Consider the following 19,417-nt stretch of genomic DNA (forward strand, 5'->3'; position numbering starts at 1 on the left):
CATTAAACTTTATTTAGTTCCATACATGGTCATAGACAGTCAGAGGCCCCTGGGCTATTTGAGATGCCCCCCCCTATTTTCTTTGATGATGTAGCTCGATAAATAGTAACGGTGATTGCATCACATGCGGAAAAAAATTGTAAATAATAATAAAAAATTGGAAATAAGAAAAATCTGAGGTAACACTTTACTTAAGGGGCACAAATAATATAATATTAACTATTAAGGCATTAGTTTGTGGTTAATTAATGCACAACTAAGTCTTAGTTACATAAAAATCTCATGTTTGGTCATCATTAATGAATGGTGATGGATTTACTATCAAGCAGTTACTATATTTGGTACTATATCTGTAAATTCTGTAAACCTTTGTGAACTACTGAAGGAGCTACTGATGGAACAAATAATGAATAAGAAAGGTGAAATACTGATCTCATGTTCATTCAGCAGTAATGAATCATGATGCATCTTTTATTTTAAGTAGCTACTATATTTGTTCATGACGTGTACTTCAGTATTAACTCAGTTACTACTACTTGTGTTACCAAAAATGAACAAATAAGGATAATACCTGTATTAAGTAAGCAAAACTCACTAAAATACTGTTTAAAAGAGTAAAATATTCTACTGTTTTTTTTTAACTGTCTAAAGATTTAAATAACGCATAAAATAAGTGTATAAACCTAACACTTCGATATTTCTTCATGTCATAGGTTAAAATTTAAGTTCATGTTATAGATAACAAGTCCAGTTTAATCCCCAGAAGAAATTCATGATTCACAATTCTTACACCTAAAATCCAGACCAAGATTTTGTTTCAACAAACCAGGGCCTGGTGTCCCGAAACTCTCTTAACGCTATGTCATTTGTAAGTTCTACCTTAACTTGTCTCTTAAAGCTCCAACATGTTTTTAGCTGAAACACTCTTAGTGAGGTATATCTTCCGTAAGATATTCTTTCATAAGGTTGGTCTCTTATCGCTGTTGTCGGCTCATACTGCCCATTTAAAATAAGACATAGTTAAGGGTACAGTTTCATAACCAAACATCACTTAACTAATGATAAAATGATAAAATAATTTTGTCTGATACACGACAACATTCACCATTAGGTTTCATCCTTGGGCTCTGAATGTGCAGCGAATTGGCCTCAGTAAAGTGTGGATTCAGAATGAAGCATAAGGAATGTGCTGTTGATTATGTATTTATTTATTAATTAGGAAGGAAGGGGGGTCTGCCAAAATTGCGGTGGAAGTGTTCCCCCTATTTCCGACAACCCTGGAATTCACACACCTTTCTAAATGTTCCAGTGTCACAGTAAATCAAAACCATAGTGCATGAGGTTGATAAGAGTTGACACTGTAGGTTCATTTACATATTTCTCTAATATATTTTCCCCAAAAATGCACTGTGGAATAGTCTTTTGTATCAGTACTGAAGCACACAGGTCATTTGCTTATGTTAAGACAGTAACGCAACTTTTGTTTCAGCAATTGGCCCATTGCTCATTCCTATATCCATGACTTGCACATATATTGGTGCATGCAGGTGTTTTATATAAGAAATAATAAATAAATTGGTGATACTACAATCTGGGGAGGTGGTTGCATGCACCAAATCAGATAATCATATTTACAGTGAGATAATTCAGTTTCTTAATTTTGTATTTTATTTTTAGCTTATCCACAGTTCTGATTACTGCAATATTTTGAAGGATTCATGCAGTGTTATATTTATAAAGAACATCACATTCTGTCTTTCTTTCTTACAGTTGCTTCATGGATGGAATAATCAATTCTTGAGCCATCGATGTCAACCAATCAGGTGTTCTGGTGCCTATTAAGGTCATACTTAAGAAGCTCTACCTTGAGCAATCTCTTAAGAGAATGTTCAGGAAACATACATAGGAAAACAAATACCTTTCGTAAGACATATCTTTAGAGTCTTCGTAAGAAGCTATGAGTGACTGAAATGGGGCCCAGTTGAGTATAAAGTGTCACAGTAAGAGAGTACTCAACTGGTTGGTTGAAACAAAATCTTGGACAGGAATTTTACTTTCTGGACCTGAATTATCCACCTCTGCTAAGCACCATGGTAACACTGCGGTTTAGTTCCAGTGAAATCAGGGTGGGGAATTTTATAATTGGTGCCACAAAGTGAGTCACTATAACATCGACCATCATGTAAGCTTTGGAAGTTAAAAGGTACTCGACCTCAATTTGATTGTGCAAAGTTTCATGAAGAATGGATTACAAAATGCAGAAAAGTGTTCCCCAAATAATAAATACAAAAAATAAATGAACAATATTTACAAATTTACATCGTCTTGCAATTTACATTTTGACGACTTTTTGGTTTTCGTTTGCTTTCGTTTTGCTTTTGTTTTCATTTGCTTTCGTTTTGGTAGTCCCTCATGTGCCCTTATCTGTGACTTGATCACACCTGCAGAAAAACAATGGAGATCACTGTTTGCTATTTTTCACCATTGTGGATTCATGTTTGTCCTTCTCTGCCTTTTTCATGCTGTCTCCTCACCATAACTGCTCCTCTTTGTGGTCCATCTCTAGCTTTCATGTCAAACCTTTGCATGACTGGTTCAGTTGCTCCTTGAGTGTCTGTATTACTGTAATGTAGATCCTTTCATATAAGTACTATCTGGCAGCCAGTTACATGCCGCAGCACTTTAATAACCTGCATGGACTCACAGTGATGTGCATCACTAAGAGGATATCGGCAGGAACCTGCTCTCATCTGTGTTAAGAGATGTTCCTGGTGTTTGGAATAAGTATTTCGCATCATTTTTAATTTTGATTTTCTTTTTTTTTTTAACATTTTCATGACGAATATGTTTTGCTACAAGGGGGCAGTGTGGCTCAGCAGGTCAGAACTCTGTGCCTGTGATCAGAAGTTACTAGTTCAAATCCCATAGCTGGCAGAGTGATGTCCCCATTTGGGTCAGTTTATATTCAGCGTTTACAGTGTGTGCAGTTACATATTGCTACACATACTTGCATTAATAGTTTATGTCAATCTGGAGGATTAAAAGTTGTGTCCACCAGGGGGCAGTGTGAGAAATCATTATGTACAGCAAAACAATAATTCCATTCAACAATAGTCATTAAAGAATGACAATATGATCTGAAAATGGTGGTAATAAACTGAAGAATTACAGAATATTTATGAAGAAGTTATTTATCTCAATTGTGACATTGTATAACAGTACATATTAAACAGCCAGTGCTGCCCCCAAGATGTTTGGTAATATTACATCTCATGTACGTTAATGTAAATTCTGTAACGTTATTTCCTCAGGAGCTGCACAAAGGATGTGCAGAATGACTGCAGGATGCACCTGGCAGCCATGATGCGTAAGCGAATGAACTGGGAGCGTCGAGCATAAATGGACCTTTAGGCTCTTAAACCAAACTGCTCGAGGGACACTGTCAGGACTCCTCTCTGATCCTCACTTGTATGTGGCTTTGGACAAAAGTGTCCATTAATTAAAAGTGTAACGGGTCTCCGGTGATACTTACGTTTATGTCAGAGTGATTCAGAATAAGGTCCCACCTCCATCTCAGCACTGGTCTCCAGTGTTTTCATATATAACAGTATCTGAAACATTACAATACTCTGATAAACATTCTTTTTTTTTTGAGAGACATTCATTTACTGCTACAATGAAAAAATGGCTCTACCTATATTTTTTAAACAGGAAAAAAAAAAAACAAAATAAACAGGCCAGTTGCAAAGCAGTAGAAAATCTCCATAAGATGAAAATAAAAAAAGCTGATACATAAAAACAAAACAAAACCTGGAAAATTTTGAACACTATCTGGTAACTTTGATTCCAAAGACTGCAGACACAATAGCCAGCCATTGTAACAACAGACAGACTTAAGAGCACAGAACTCTAAACCAGCATTAAAAGACATTAAAAAGCGAATAAGTTACTCTCCGAATTCTATAAACTTATTTCAATCCAATGCAACAATACACCATACAGCTGAAAAAGGGGAAGGATCTGGCAACTTACAATAATGATATCAGGATACAACTCTGTACAACCACCTTTTCAGTTAGTAAAAATAGTAATATACAAGTAATGCAGTATAAGGTAAATTACGGAGTACACTAAAGCGAGCAGAAAATGTACCAGATTTGAAACCTAATGCTCACACATTCAATGTACAGAAAACACCAAAACTGACCTTCATGTCTGCATGGCTTTATTCCACTAAGCTTCTCCGGAAAGGAGTCACTGTCCACTTATCATTTTACGTGAACTGCAGCAGTCACTGTCCACTTATCATTTTACATGAACTGCAGCAGTCACTGACCACTTATTTTACATGAACTGCAGCAGTCACTGACCACTTATCATTTTACATGAAGTGCAGCAGTCACTGACCACTTATTTTACATGAACTGCAGCAGTCACTGACCACTTATCATTTTACATGAGCTGCAGAAGTCACTGTCCACTTATCATTTTACATGAACTGCAGCAGTCACTGACCACTTATTTTACATGAACTGCAGCAGTCACTGTCCACTTATTTTACATGAACTGCAGCAGTCACTGTCCACTTATCATTTTACATGAGCTGCAGCAGTCACTGACCACTTATCATTTTACATGAACTGCAGCAGTCACTGACCACTTATTTTACATGAACTGCAGCAGTCACTGTCCACTTATCATTTTACATGAGCTGCAGCAGTCACTGACCACTTATTTTACATGAACTGCAGCAGTCACTGTCCACTTATTTTACATGAACTGCAGCAGTCACTGTCCACTTATCATTTTACATGAACTGCAGCAGTCACTGACCACTTATTTTACATGAACTGCAGCAGTCACTGTCCACTTATTTTACATGAACTGCAGCAGTCACTGTCCACTTATCATTTTACATGAGCTGCAGCAATCACTGACCACTTATTTTACATGAGCTGCAGCCGTCACTGTCCACTTATCATTTTACATAAACTGCAGCAGTCACTGTCCACTTATTTTACATGAACTGCAGCAGTCACTGTCCACTTATTTTACATGAACTGCAGCAGTCACTGTCCACTTATCATTTTACATGAGCTGCAGCAGTCACTGTCCACTTATTTTACATGAACTGCAGCAGTCACTGTCCACTTATCATTTTACATGAACTGCAGCAGTCACTGACCACTTATCATTTTACATGAGCTGCAGCAGTCTTATTTTACATGAACTGCAGCAGTCACTGTCCACTTATTTTACATGAACTGCAGCAGTCACTGTCCACTTATCATTTTACATGAGCTGCAGCAGTCACTGACCACTTATCATTTTACATGAACTGCAGCAGTCACTGACCACTTATTTTACATGAACTGCAGCAGTCACTGTCCACTTATTTTACATGAACTGCAGCAGTCACTGTCCACTTATCATTTTACATGAACTGCAGCAGTCACTGACCACTTATTTTACATGAACTGCAGCAGTCACTGTCCACTTATTTTACATGAACTGCAGCAGTCACTGTCCACTTATCATTTTACATGAACTGCAGCAGTCACTGACCACTTATTTTACATGAACTGCAGCAGTCACTGTCCACTTATTTTACATGAACTGCAGCAGTCACTGTCCACTTATCATTTTACATGAACTGCAGCAGTCACTGTCCACTTATTTTACATGAACTGCAGCAGTCACTGCCCACTTATCATTTTACATGAACTGCAGCAGTCACTGACCACTTATTTTACATGAACTGCAGCAGTCACTGTCCACTTATTTTACATGAACTGCAGCAGTCACTGTCCACTTATTTTACATGAACTGCAGCAGTCACTGTCCACTTATCATTTTACATGAACTGCAGCAGTCACTGACCACTTATTTTACATGAACTGCAGCAGTCACTGTCCACTTATTTTACATGAACTGCAGCAGTCACTGTCCACTTATTTTACATGAACTGCAGCAGTCACTGACCACTTATTTTACATGAACTGCAGCAGTCACTGTCCACTTATTTTACATGAACTGCAGCAGTCACTGTCCACTTATCATTTTACATGAACTGCAGCAGTCACTGTCCACTTATCATTTTACATGAACTGCAGCAGTCACTGACCACTTATCATTTTACATGAGCTGCAGCAGTCACTGTCCACTTATCATTTTACATGAGCTGCAGCAGTCACTGTCCACTTATCATTTTACATAAACTGCAGCAGTCACTGACCACTTATTTTACATGAGCTGCAGCCGTCACTGTCCACTTATCATTTTACATAAACTGCAGCAGTCACTGTCCACTTATTTTACATGAACTGCAGCAGTCACTGTCCACTTATTTTACATGAACTGCAGCAGTCACTGTCCACTTATCATTTTACATGAGCTGCAGCAGTCACTGTCCACTTATTTTACATGAACTGCAGCAGTCACTGTCCACTTATCATTTTACATGAGCTGCAGCAGTCACTGTCCACTTATTTTACATGAACTGCAGCCGTCACTGTCCACTTATCATTTTACATAAACTGCAGCAGTCACTGACCACTTATCATTTTACATGAACTGCAGCAGTCCACCATTCCATCACTCTGCTAAACTGGTGACCTCACAGCTATGAATCTTCCTTCCCCAAATACTCGGTGCACGTAGCCAAAGCACCAACAACATTTACCAATATCCTTCAATCCAACAGTACGTTGTTATAATACTAATAACAAGGGTCAGTTCGACAGCTGTGATCAACCATTATAAACAGTGGTGTGAATAACCATGGAAACTAAATCATGCCAGCTACAGTAGGACCCTTTATTTATGTACTTATTTATTACAATGTCCAATTAAAACATGTTCAGCTCATGTTATATTTCCCAGACAAATATTAGTTGTATGGGAATGAAAAAAAAGGTCATCTTCCCTGATAACGGAAACTTGTTTGAAGACTTTGAAGAACATCCTCTGGCATATCAATGTGTGCATCTGACAGGTACATTAATATCACAGCACAACTGGGTAAATAACAGAGCACACCTCAAGAACATTCAGCGTGTGCACATTTCCCAGAAACATTCTCTATTCTTTACTATTCCAGCGTAAAAGGAGATTGTTTTCTAGATTCTTAGTCAGACGTACTGCAGACAGAGGTAAATAGCATGACCCGAAAGCTTTTGGTATCAGCCATCAGTCACCATGATGTACAATTGTTTAAATAAAATTACTTTTCCAATCTCATGTGCCCATTGATTTATATAATTAACCTGCTAGTAAATCACAATTGTTATTGTTTATTATGTTTATTACACCTCAATAAAAGAGAAAATGATGGTAAAATGTTTCACATTCTGTGTGGTGATTAGTAAGTGGAGGAATTCAGAAGTTTGGGATTCAGGAGCATCTTTCATTGAATTTGCGTTTGGTTTCTGGTGCTCCAAGGCCCTGCTGTCGGCCTTTTATTTTGTTAATTGAAACTGTTGCCCTCAGCTGTGAGCACTTAGCAAGGTGCATCATCAATACATCAGCTGTGCTCAGGCATCACTGTAGGCATCGGCCCTGTGAGAAGATCCTTCTTGTATAAAGACCAGCAAGTCTACCTGCACAAGTCCACTGAGCGAGGACACAAGATGATGTTTTCACCCACTTAGGTAGCATGTCTTCCTCTCCCATTGCTTGTCTGAGGTGGACACGCAACCCTCATAACCTCTGCAGTGTTCCTGCTACTTCTGCCTTCATCTCCCTTAACGTCGGATAGTGGACCTGTCAGTCTGCTGTGAACAAGGCTGAGGTCATTCCTGCCCTTGCTACACATTCAGCACTTCACATCCTACCTGGAGAACAGCACCACTCCAGCTGCACTAGCTGCACACTTTCTCTCTCTGGGTCGGGCTGGGCCCACTCTCTCCTGCTTGTAGCTACTTTTCATTTGAATACTATGCTCTTACCATCATCCCCCCTGCCAAACTGCATATTGTTATTTATTGCCTACTAGGAAACTTCACTGAAGAAATGGATATGCTTCTGTCAACCATCCCTGGTGACGGTTTGCCACTTGTCTTCCTCAGGGCCTTGATAGACCACAAGCTACTGCCTTCCTCACCCTCCTGACCTCATTTGGCCTGATCTGCTTCTGCAATCCTGGACACAAACTGGACCTCATTCTGACCCAGAAGTGTATCCCTGACGACTTGCTTGTCACCCCTTTACACATTTCTGACCACTTTGTTCAGTTCACCTGGTCCCTCCCTACCCTGCTTTCAGTTTTCCAGGAAGGAACCATGATACTAAAGGCAGGGAGAAACACAGGAAGACTTCAATGACTTAACAGGGAATAACTATCAGGAATGGAAGTAGCCTCTACTAGCCTGATGCTTCTTTATGTTCTGTGTAAATTTAAGATCTGCCTTTGTGTGAGTGTTATTTGAAAAAGAAAAAAAAAAAACCTCTTGTACTTGCTTTCTTTTAAGAAGTTATATTTGTAAGCAAAAGTGTTTTTTTTACAGAGGACCACAAATCACTATGGCAGGTTTTGCCACATATCCTAATACAAAAAGATGATGTTACCTTCTTGGGGTTGATCTTTCTGGCGGCTTCCAGCCTTCCAAGGAATGCCTGCAGAGAAAGGTAAATATCAATACCCATATGTACTCAACTTTTTTTCTCTCCTGGCCTTCAACTTTGCTGCCTAAAATTGTGTGAAGACTCTTCTTGTGTAAAGACCAGCAAGTCTACCTGCACAAGTCCAAATTTATTCTCCTGCACTTTTAATGGACCAAAGTTTTGGAGCTCAGGTGTCAGGTCTATCAAGTCGAATTTTGATGCAATTTGTCTCAAAATTTGACCACGTCCTGATCTTCATCCTTACAGTGTGTCTGCACTGGTTGAATAAGATGAGTCAAGTACTCTGAGATATTCAGTGTCTGAAATTGCCCTGTTTTTGCAATTACTATGTGGTCCTACATCAATTTTTGGGCATTCCTTCTCAAAATATGATTACTTCGACTTTGTCACCCATGAAATGTCTCAAAAAGTTTGAAAACACCGTAAAATACTTTTTCAAAGAACAGTACTAGTCAAATGTTTCGACATGCCAAGCCTCCTACAAAGGAAAGTGATACTGTCACATCACATGACGTTTTCATTTGTTTTAGTTTACGATAATGACACTGGTCCCAACAAGTCCAATGTGCACAAACTTACACACTGGCACTGTCAGTCAACATAGAATTAGCCCAGATTTTAGCCTAAACATTTTTACAAACACTTATTCAATGAAGATTCTAATGTAGCAGGCAGACAACTTTATGGCTTTAATAATGAGTGTATTTAGCAGCTACAAGGACAAAAGATATTAAAAAGCTCTCCGTTCTAATACTAATTTAATGAAGGGTGGTTCCGTCTACTCTAGCGGTCCGGCCATCATCCAGAACAGCGCCTGTGCGGTTCCTCTTCAGGTGGTCATGCACAGCGCTAATGCCGCTGTGGTTTGCCATCACACTGCACAGTGTAAAACCACCTTTTTGTTTTGTGATAATGTGAAGTACTTCCATAATTACGCAGTGATATTAAAGGAAAACAATTCAATGAATTGAAACGTTTAGGAAATTATAAAGGTAATTTAATTTAAATAATTTTAAAAAGCAATGCGTTGATTTCAAATATTGATGTCGATGCATTTTCTAAACTGTTGAGAACAGTACAAGTAAACCTTTCTAAGGGTATTTGCGTCCAAAGTTTTGACTGGTACTCTAAATAGAGTCACTGTGCTCATGTGACCCTGTGTTTTCTATAACTGTCCTTTCCTTCTCTTGCTGCCACATAGCACTGCTGTTAATTTTTGGGGAAATTTGCCTCAAAATGAAATCCCTTGAACTTCATCCATATACTGTTTTTCTGAAGCAATAACAAGATCCATCCAATATTTATCACATTCATACGGTCAAATGTTGTTTTCTTTCACCTTTCCTATTCCTGCCACTAAGCGGCGCTGTTTCAATTTTAGCACGATTTGTCTCAAAGTTCTATCATTTCCAGTTCATAACCAGCAGAATGTGTCTGCAAAGTTTGCAAAAGTATGTCAAATAAGTTTTTGCGTTAATGGGATCAAGTTTCCAAAACTGCCTTTTTAAGTTGACGTTAAGGAAGACATCTGCAGACACAGCAAACTAGTCCCTACACCACATGTATTTTTCTCCCTGGGAAAACAAATATAATAGGAAGTTTCTACTAATGAGAGAAAAGTGCAATTCATGCCATTGTGAAAGATTTTCTATAACAAATTAATAATAAAAATCCATTTACACCTACAAAAAAAGTTACCAATGGGGAAAAAATCATAAATGTATTTTAATGAACTGTAAAAAGTATATTAATTTTGCAAATGATCACATTCCTTCCATAGTTAAAAAAAAAAAAAAACTTTTCTGAAAGTCAGGGTCACTGTTGTAAGACACCTGTAAGAACAACAAAGTCTATCATTACGTACGTACATTTGGCCTACTGCTACGGTCCAGGATTTGAATTTAGTTTTATTTTAAACTATATCCACCAGTATGTTTTAATACAAATTAATAATCTTACTGTCACGATCAGGAACAGGCGATACGGGAAGCAGGTGAGCGGAGCCGTAAATACGGACAAACGGGGTTTATTTACACGGAGACAGAGGCACACGGCAAGGAACATAACAATACAATGACGGATCTGGGAGACAGTGGGAGATGCGGACTAATATACACCAGACAAGTTAAAAGGAACAGGACACAGGTGATGACAATCCGGAATTAACATGAGGTAACAAGGTGGGCGTGGCACACATGAGGATCAGACGGAGCTGGGCGTGACAGTTACCTTTTTTCTTGTAGAACAAACCAATTCCACAACATAGAGCTGCTACACAAATTGCTGAAACAACACCTGCGATGATCTTACCACTCGGATCTATGGAACAGATACAATTTTACTTCAGTACATGCACATCATATAGTACAATGAAACAAAAATATAAGAGTATTTCTGAATGACTCACCTGGAAATAAAACCGATTCCTTGACAGGTTCACTCTCCTCTGTACTCACAGGGTTGCTGAACACACATGTGTAGCTTTTATCCAGCTTGTCACTCTTCTGAACTTGGAGCGTTGTGGTATTTTCTGCTATCGTTTTATTGTTCTCCTTCCAGGAGTACTTGGTATATGTGGTGTTCTTTCCCTCACAGACCAAAGTACACTGGGTTTTGCTGCAGTTTGTTCCGACACTGGGTTTGGACTCTAGTTCTGTAGATCGGTGTAAAGACACAATTAAATGAAAATGCTAAAAACACTAAGGTAAGCAAAACTGATTACTGAAATATGGACAAGTATACAGAATAAAACTGACCTAAAATAATAATCTTACTTACCAAGTGCAATCACTGTAAAAAATGACTGAGCTGTCATTCCATTGATCTCAGCAGATAAATCCAGTTTTTCATTCGGCTTTAGATGCATAATTTTAAGCTCCCCAGTTGTATGATCCAGTTGACACCTTGATCCTGAATTACATATGGTATAATAATCAGGCGTTGATTGACCTGTTTCCCACTCTGCTGCTTTGTTCAGGTCACTTTTCCATGTGATGCTGGAGATGGGCTGGTTCACAGTGGGCTTCAGTTTAACTTCTTGCCTTACTATTCCAAAGACCACCTCCCTCCCTGCATGGGTGGCAAACATATCATACAAGATGTTCACACAAATGAAACAAGTTTTCATGAAAGGATCAAGTCAAAGTGTATCAAACAGTACAACGAGTGCCACAGAAAATCAAACTTTAAATTTAATATGTCAAAGCTCTTAAGTTTAAGGTAATAAATAACACCGCTACAGACATCCCAATTGATTTCAGGTAGGTGGAAATTAAAAAATGTTCTGCACTATTTGCGGCTTTGCCAGAATTTCCTATCTTACAGAAACAATTTTCAGTTAAAATCCTACCCAACCTTTTGAGTGGACATTAGTCTAAAGATTCATGCTATCAAAATAACTGTCCTATACTTGAAATGCTAGGAGCTGCTACCTTTAGTTCTCAGTGGGGTCCAGTATATATACATGTTTATTGAGAGGAAGAGGACAGGTTAACAGATACTGACAGGTCACAAGGTCCAAACAGGGAGCACAGGACTAACAAAGAAGCAGAGACAAGGCAGCTGTGAGTGATTAACAGGAGGGCAGGAATGAGAGGTAAGACTAACGGATCCCAAGCGCGGCTAGTTTAGAGCTACGCCTGAGGGAAACAGGGATCAGACAGGCAGAAATGTAACGCCAGTAGGAATGTCATTGTCACACTTTGGTATTTGTGAAACCTGTCGGCAATCCCTCTGGCCACTGTGCAGGGCCCAAATCTGCCATCCATCCAAGATGAGCTGATGTTGTATTGCCTGCGAAAGGAGGCCCTACACCATACTAATAATGTATTGTGGTCTTTAACCACGTTTCAGTTTCATTGTCCAACCCCTGTATGTTTATTTTTGAAAACGAACTTCAACAATACCTCCAGACTATATACTGTAGTATATTGTAAAGCCATAAAGACTATCGATATTTGTAAAAAATATACAGTGACAAAAAAAGTTAAGCACCCAGATGGAGTGGTGGAAATGAAATGAATCTACACCAGGAGAAAGGTCATGTGACTGTACTGCAATGATTACAATATCAGATCCAACAGACAGCAGAGTTGGCAGTATGGGCACACTGCTGATCCCAGGTCAGTAGAGTGTGGGACCCCCCTGGCCTGGATACATGCGGCGATACGGTGCAGAAGGGAATTGTATAGCCATTATATTCTCCCCTGCAGGAAGTCGGCACAATTTCAAGATCCTGCAGATTGGCACTGGGTCGGAGTTGACATCTGAGCTGATCACACACATGCTCAATTGGGGGACCTGACTGGCCACGGGAGGACTTCAACACAATGTAGGCAGCCCATAGACAAAGACCCAGTCCATGGACGAGTATTGTCTTGTTGAAAGATTGTACCTGGGTTTGAACAGCTGACTTAACGGTTATCCAAAAAACCATTCATACACACCAGCCCTTTGTGGATAAGATTGGCCACCCCTCTCTCATGCAATCCCTGTTACTCCTACAGAATTTGCTAATGCAATGGATACAGGGTGTAATTACTGTATGTTGTTTAAAGCCAAATTTAATTTCCTTTTGGTGATGGTTTGCTCCAAATATTGAGGAAAAAACGTTTTGTCTGTCATCAAAATATGTAATTTCTAATAAAAAGATGTTTGTTATTGCTACACAACTGTTACCCAGAAGAGCCGTTTTCAGCAGTCGAAGAAAGACAGTCACGGTCGCAGATCACAAAAGCAGAAACGGGGAGACGAGGGATCAGAATCGAAGGGTTTATTTGGAATCAAACCAAATGCAGGACACAGGAACATGCAACGTTAATGACACGACTGGGGATACATACTCTGACGTGGACTTAAATACACAGGACTTAATGAAAGAAGAAACAGCTGAGAACATCGGGATTTCACATGATGTTAACGAGCTGGGTGTGACAGAACCCCCCCCCACCCCCGAAGGCGCACACTCTGGGCCCGCCCCAGGGGAACGAAGAGACGGGACTGGGAAGACAAGACCTGGAAAACAAAACCAAGAACATCATCAACAGGGCACGGGGAACAGGACAGATACACAGAACAGGCACAATGGAAGTAACCAGGATAACAATTGACATATCACGGGAAACGCATGCTGCGGGTACCAGCAGGGAAACTGCAGGAAAGCACTCCAGGGCAGTGGAGGTAGTTTCTTGCACGAACACCGCGGTGTTTAAAATCGGGAGGGGCTCCTCCCGAGACCCGGCGGGGAAAGAAGCGGCGGAGATGGATATGGCCCCCAGGAAGATCGTTGGTGTCTCCGTACGTCTCCATCTTTTGTGCTTCTTTTTTCCAGTGGTCTGGGGTACTGTGGGCGGCTCCGCTGGCGGATCCAACAACAGTCCGCTGTCCAACGCCACCTGCTGCCTATTGGCCTCAGTCATTACGTCCCTGAGCTGCCATAACTTTAACCAAACTTCTTTAGCCAGGAAAGCGTCCTTTGTCAAGGCCAGGATATTCCCAGTGTGCATAGCCAGGGCGCGAGCGGTAGGGTTTTCTTGAATTGTGGGCTGTTGAATTGCTCTCGTTGATGAGATCGCCATATTCAGCTGTCGTTAGCTGAGGCATCTTCTTGCCAAGTCTGTGTAATTCTGTCACGTTCGCAGATCACGGAAGTAGGAACAGGGAGACGAGGGATCAGAATCGAAGGGCTTATTTGGAATCAATCCAAATGCAGGACACAGGAACACGTAACGTTAATGACATGACTGGGGATACATACTCTGACGTGAACTTAAATACACAGGACTTAAAGAAACAACAAGAAACAGCTGAGGTTAACGAGGGGGGTGTGGCACACAGGAGGATCATACGAGCTGGGCGTGACAGATATTGAGTAATGCCCATGTTGAAACAGCGCTGTTCTGTTCTGAAACTGCCCTTTTGGTACTGGATTTTGGAATGATTTGTCTAGAGTTGTATGCAAATATACAGCTCTGGAAAAGATTAAACATTTTTTTTTGTTTCACTCATTTCTCAGTGTATGGGTGTGAATCTCTGTGAATAATATATTTTTTCATGCTTCACCTTATTCTTGTGTATTGCTGTCTTAGAAATTTTGAACTTGGTGGCAACCTGCTGCTCAGCATAGCCTTCTGCCAGCAGAACCAGGATTAATCCAGGATTTAAAATACAAATTTGTTTAAAATATAGAGTGGTCTCTTAATTTTTTCCAGTGTGATGACCTGCTCGTCTGATCCTCTTGTGTGCCACGCCCCCTCATTAACCACGTGTGCAATCCCGATTGTGACCAGCTGTTTCCTGTTAATTTGATTTGTCCTGTGTATTTCAGTCCGTGTTTGAGTACGTTTCCCTACAGTATGTCTGTCATTGAAGTCTCTTGGGGTTGTGCTGCCTGTTCGTGTTTGCTGGATGTCTCTGCGCTCCATCGCCATTAAGATCCATATTCCCAAGTCCTACACGTCCCTCTCCTGCTTCCCTGCTCTGTGCACAGTAATTGGTCATGACAGACCTCAAAGAGAAAGTGCCTGACCTCATCAAAGAGGAGTACCTCGTCCTGGCTGACGAGGTGCTTTATTGGCTACGGCAGCCCGATGTGAAAGAATATCCAGTGGCTCGGGCTTTAGCCAACCGAAGCAGGGACATTTTAGTGGAGATGTCCCTGCCCGGCGACATGCAACAAGCGGAAGAAGTACTGTATGCGAAAACCTTTGGCGGCTTAGAGAAAGGGCAGTTGAAGTGATGATGCGGCAGGTGGACAGGGACTGCGGGCTACACTACGATGAGCGGTCTGGGCTTCCCGGAATCCCCAGAAGCTGGCTGAAAGCTGGGCGAAAGCAGTGTCACCAAAAGCAGGAATACATCCCGGGGATCTTCCTGGGGGCTACCCAGATCTCTGCTGTTATCCCTGCCAGGTGTCTTAAGACGCCCCTTCTGATTTTTGGACCCTACGGTGAGGCTCCAGTCCTGGCGCCAACCTCGCGGTTGTCTGCTGCCCCCGCGGCAGCCGCCTCTCGCCCACTGGGGTTCCCTTGGGCTCCCTGTTTTCCCCCGCCTTTCTCCTTCCTGCCTCCTGTGTCTGCCACTCGTCCCTTTGTTTTTCCTACGTTCACTCCTGGTCCCTCTGTTCCTCCAGTTGCTGTTCCCCCGGTGTCTCCTTTCTTGATGTGCCTGTTTGCGTTTCCTGTTCTTTGTCAAGTGTTGTCCTGATTCTTGCCATTTTGCATGTTTTGTGTGTCTGTCCTGTTCCCAGTACCTCGGTAATGGTCTTGTCTTGTTTTCCAGGTCTTGTATTCCCAGTCTCATCTCGTCCGTCGCTCCCCTTGGGGTGTGCCCAGAGTGCACGCCTTTGGGGGGGGTTCTGTGATGACCTACTCGTACGATCCTCTTGTGTGCCATATCCCCTCATTAACCACGTGTGCAATCCCGATTGTGACCAGCTGTTTCCTGTTATTTCGATTTGTCTTGTGCATTTCAGTTGGTGTTCGAGTACATTTCCCTAGGTCTGTCATTGAAGTCTCTTGGTGTTGTGCTGCCTGTTCTTGTTTGCAGGATGTCTCTGCTTCCCGTCTCCTTTAAAACCCGTATTCACAAGTCCTACACGTGTCTTTCCTGCTCCATGCACAGCAATTGGTCATGACATCGAGCTGTATATGTGAAAACTTCTCTTTTATTTAAAGATGTGTTGTTTGCATTTCATAGTGTCTGTAGTCCTAAACAGAAGTAATTGTATGGTATAAATTTCCTTATCATTCTGGCAAAATTTCATATACATTAAAAATTTGCAGTAGAACACCTATACACGGGTTTGGACAATTTGTAAGATGGCAGTACACAAGAATAAGGTGAAGCAGGAGACACTATGAACGACCAGAAACCGGCCAGGTAGTGACATTCTAAAACCAGAGATGACCGTTAACTTATCCGACAGTTTCTCATGAATTGTAGGATGACATCAAGTGACCTTCCAAAGAAATGGGAAACATTAAGTGCAGGTGTGAAGTGCACTGCTAGGACAGTTCATATCAGGCTCCTAGAAGCAGGACTGAAGTCCCATGAAGCAAGGCAGAAACACACACACACATATATATATTAGTGCTGTCAAACGATTAAAAAATTTAATCAGATTAATCACAGCGTTGCTGTGGATTAATTTGGATTAATCACAATTAAATATCATTCATTTTTAATCTATATTAATCGCATATAATTTTTGCATGAGCAAACAGACTCAAGAGAAAAGGGAATATATATGCACTTAACATGTTTATTGAACATCTTGAACATGAGTCTGATGCATTCTTCTACCACAGAAGTGCAATACCATGGACCAATATCAAAAAGCAAGATTTTTTGCTTAGCTGGACAACTTGTCGGATTTAAGGTACCTCAGTTTAAATGGTCTTTATGTTCGTTCACTTACAATTAGCCCGAACTACCGTAAATCCGACAAATAATCCGACTAATCATGAAATTCAATTCTAGCCCGGTTAATTGCCATTGTTAGCAGTATCACACATTATGTGCGGTGCTTTACGTACAAAACTCCGTAGCAACACGTCCACAGATAAGTTGGATGGTATAGTGTGTGCGACCGATTTAATGAACCACAAATGAGAAGTAGTGCTTAAACAGTATAAAACTACAACATTCCCTTCTGTTGATAAAGGGCGCAGCCATCTTGAATTCTGAACTCGGGATCGTCTGTGTTGCTCCGAGATATTTCTCGGATCTCCAAGAAACGGGAGCGCGCATGTAGTCACTTCCGGCTTCAAAACTCGGAATCCGACTCGGAATACCCGGGGCAAATGGAACGCACCAAAACTTCCCGAAATAGGTTGACAGAGACTTTTCAGGGATTTCGAGTCATTCTGCAGATGGGTTAATTGCGTTAAAAATTTTAATCAGATTAATCATGATGATGGATTACTCCGCGTTAACCCGTTAATTTTGACAGCTCTAATATATGGATGGATATATATACACTCACCTAAAGGATTATTAGGAACACCATACTAATACGGTGTTTGACCCCCTTTCGCCTTCAGAACTGCCTTAATTCTACGTGACATTGATTCAACAAGGTGCTGAAAGCATTCTTTAGAAATGTTGGCCCATATTGATAGGATAGCATCTTGCAGTTGATGGAGATTTGTGGGATGCACATCCAGGGCACGAAGCTCCCATTCTACCACATCCCAAAGATGCTCTATTGGGTTGAGATCTGGTGACTGTGGGGGCCATTGTAGTACAGTGAACTCATTGTCATGTTCAAGAAACCAATTTGAAATTATTCGAGCTTTGTGACATGGTACATTATCCTGCTGGAAGTAGCCATCAGAGGATGGGTTCATGGTGGTCATAAAGGGATGGACATGGTCAGAAACAATGCTCAGGTAGGCCGTGGCATTTAAACGATGCCCAATTGGCACTAAGGGGCCTAAAGTGTGCCAAGAAAACATCCCCCACACCATTACACTACCACCGCCAGCCTGCACAGTGGTAACAAGGCATGATGGATCCATGTTCTCATTCTGTTTACGCCAAATTCTGACTCTACCATTTGAATGTCTCAACAGAAATTGAGACTCATCAGACCAGGCAACATTTTTCCAGTCTTCAACTGTCCAATTTTGGTGAGCTCGTGCAAATTGTAGCCTCTTTTTCCTATTTGTAGTGGAGATGAGTGGTACCCGGTGGGGTCTTCTGCTGTTCTAGCCCATCCGCCTCAAGGTTGTGCGTGTTGTGGCTTCACAAATGCTTTGCTGCATACCTCGGTTGTAACGAGTGGTTATTTCAGTCAAAGTTGCTCTTCTATCAGCTTGAATCAGTCGGCCCATTCTCCTCTGACCTCTAGCATCAACAAGGCATTTTCGCCCACAGGACTGCCGCATACTGGATGTTTTTCCCTTTGCACACCATTCTTTGTAAACCCTAGAAATGGTTGTGTGTGAAAATCACAGTAACTGAGCAGATTGTGAAATACTCAGACCGGCCTGTCTGGCACCAACAACCATGCCACGCTCAAAATTGCTTAAATTACCTTTCTTTCCCATTCTGACATTCAGTTTGGAGTTCAGGAGATTGTCTTGACGAGGACCACACCCCTAAATGCATTGAAGCAACTGCCATGTGATTGGTTGATTAGATAATTGCATTAATGAGAAATTGAACAGGTGTTCCTAATAATCCTTTAGGTGAGTGTATATATATCCATCCATCCATTTTCCAAACCGCTTATCCTACTGGGTCACGGGGAGTCTGGAGCCTATCCCGGAAGCTATGGGCTCTAATTTTTTAAGTACAGATTTTACACATTACTACGGAGCCCCTAAGGGGTCAAAGGAGGAGAAAAAAAATGGCAGAAGAAAAAAAAAAACCAAAACTTTTGCATTATAACCCAAAACTTTTGCGATATAACGCAAAGCCTTTGCGTTATAACCCAAAACTTTTGCGTTATAACCCAAAACCTTTGCGTTATAACCCAAAACTTTTGCGATATAACCCAAAATCTTTGCGTTATAACTCAAAACTTTTGCGACATAAGGCAAAACTGGAACTGGAAATATGAATAATCATGCAGTCAGTGTAAGGAACATAATTGATAGGAAAACATGGAGCGTTTAATCGAATTTTACTTTGATCCTGGTCTACAATATATGGACATTCAGGTTGTTCTCGGATTTAGGCATGATGTTCACATAAATCTGAGCCAGATTAAGAGGATTTTATTTGAAAGGGGATTATTCCAACGGAAAAACTACTCCGATTTGGGTGATGTAATTAACTTTATTCGCGAGCA

At 40.9% G+C, this 19,417-nt stretch overlaps 1 protein-coding gene across 1 annotated transcript in view; it reads right to left on the bottom strand.

Moving 5' to 3' along the window:
- Window positions 1-19,417, bottom strand: part of LOC111838281 (lymphocyte function-associated antigen 3-like) — a 20,414-nt gene continuing 997 nt past the window's right edge. Inside the window, exons 2-7 of the mRNA XM_072700192.1 lie at window positions 11,401-11,691; window positions 11,030-11,275; window positions 10,852-10,941; window positions 8,566-8,613; window positions 3,533-3,611; window positions 1-2,441 (exon numbers count right to left, since the gene is read on the bottom strand). Coding sequence (XP_072556293.1) covers window positions 3,574-3,611; window positions 8,566-8,613; window positions 10,852-10,941; window positions 11,030-11,275; window positions 11,401-11,691 — 713 coding nt within the window. The 3' untranslated portion in view covers window positions 1-2,441; window positions 3,533-3,573. The remainder of the gene's footprint in view (window positions 2,442-3,532; window positions 3,612-8,565; window positions 8,614-10,851; window positions 10,942-11,029; window positions 11,276-11,400; window positions 11,692-19,417) is intronic.

Source organism: Paramormyrops kingsleyae, chromosome 16, assembly GCF_048594095.1.
Source record: "Paramormyrops kingsleyae isolate MSU_618 chromosome 16, PKINGS_0.4, whole genome shotgun sequence".
In the NCBI taxonomy this organism is placed as follows: Eukaryota; Metazoa; Chordata; class Actinopteri; order Osteoglossiformes; family Mormyridae; genus Paramormyrops; species Paramormyrops kingsleyae.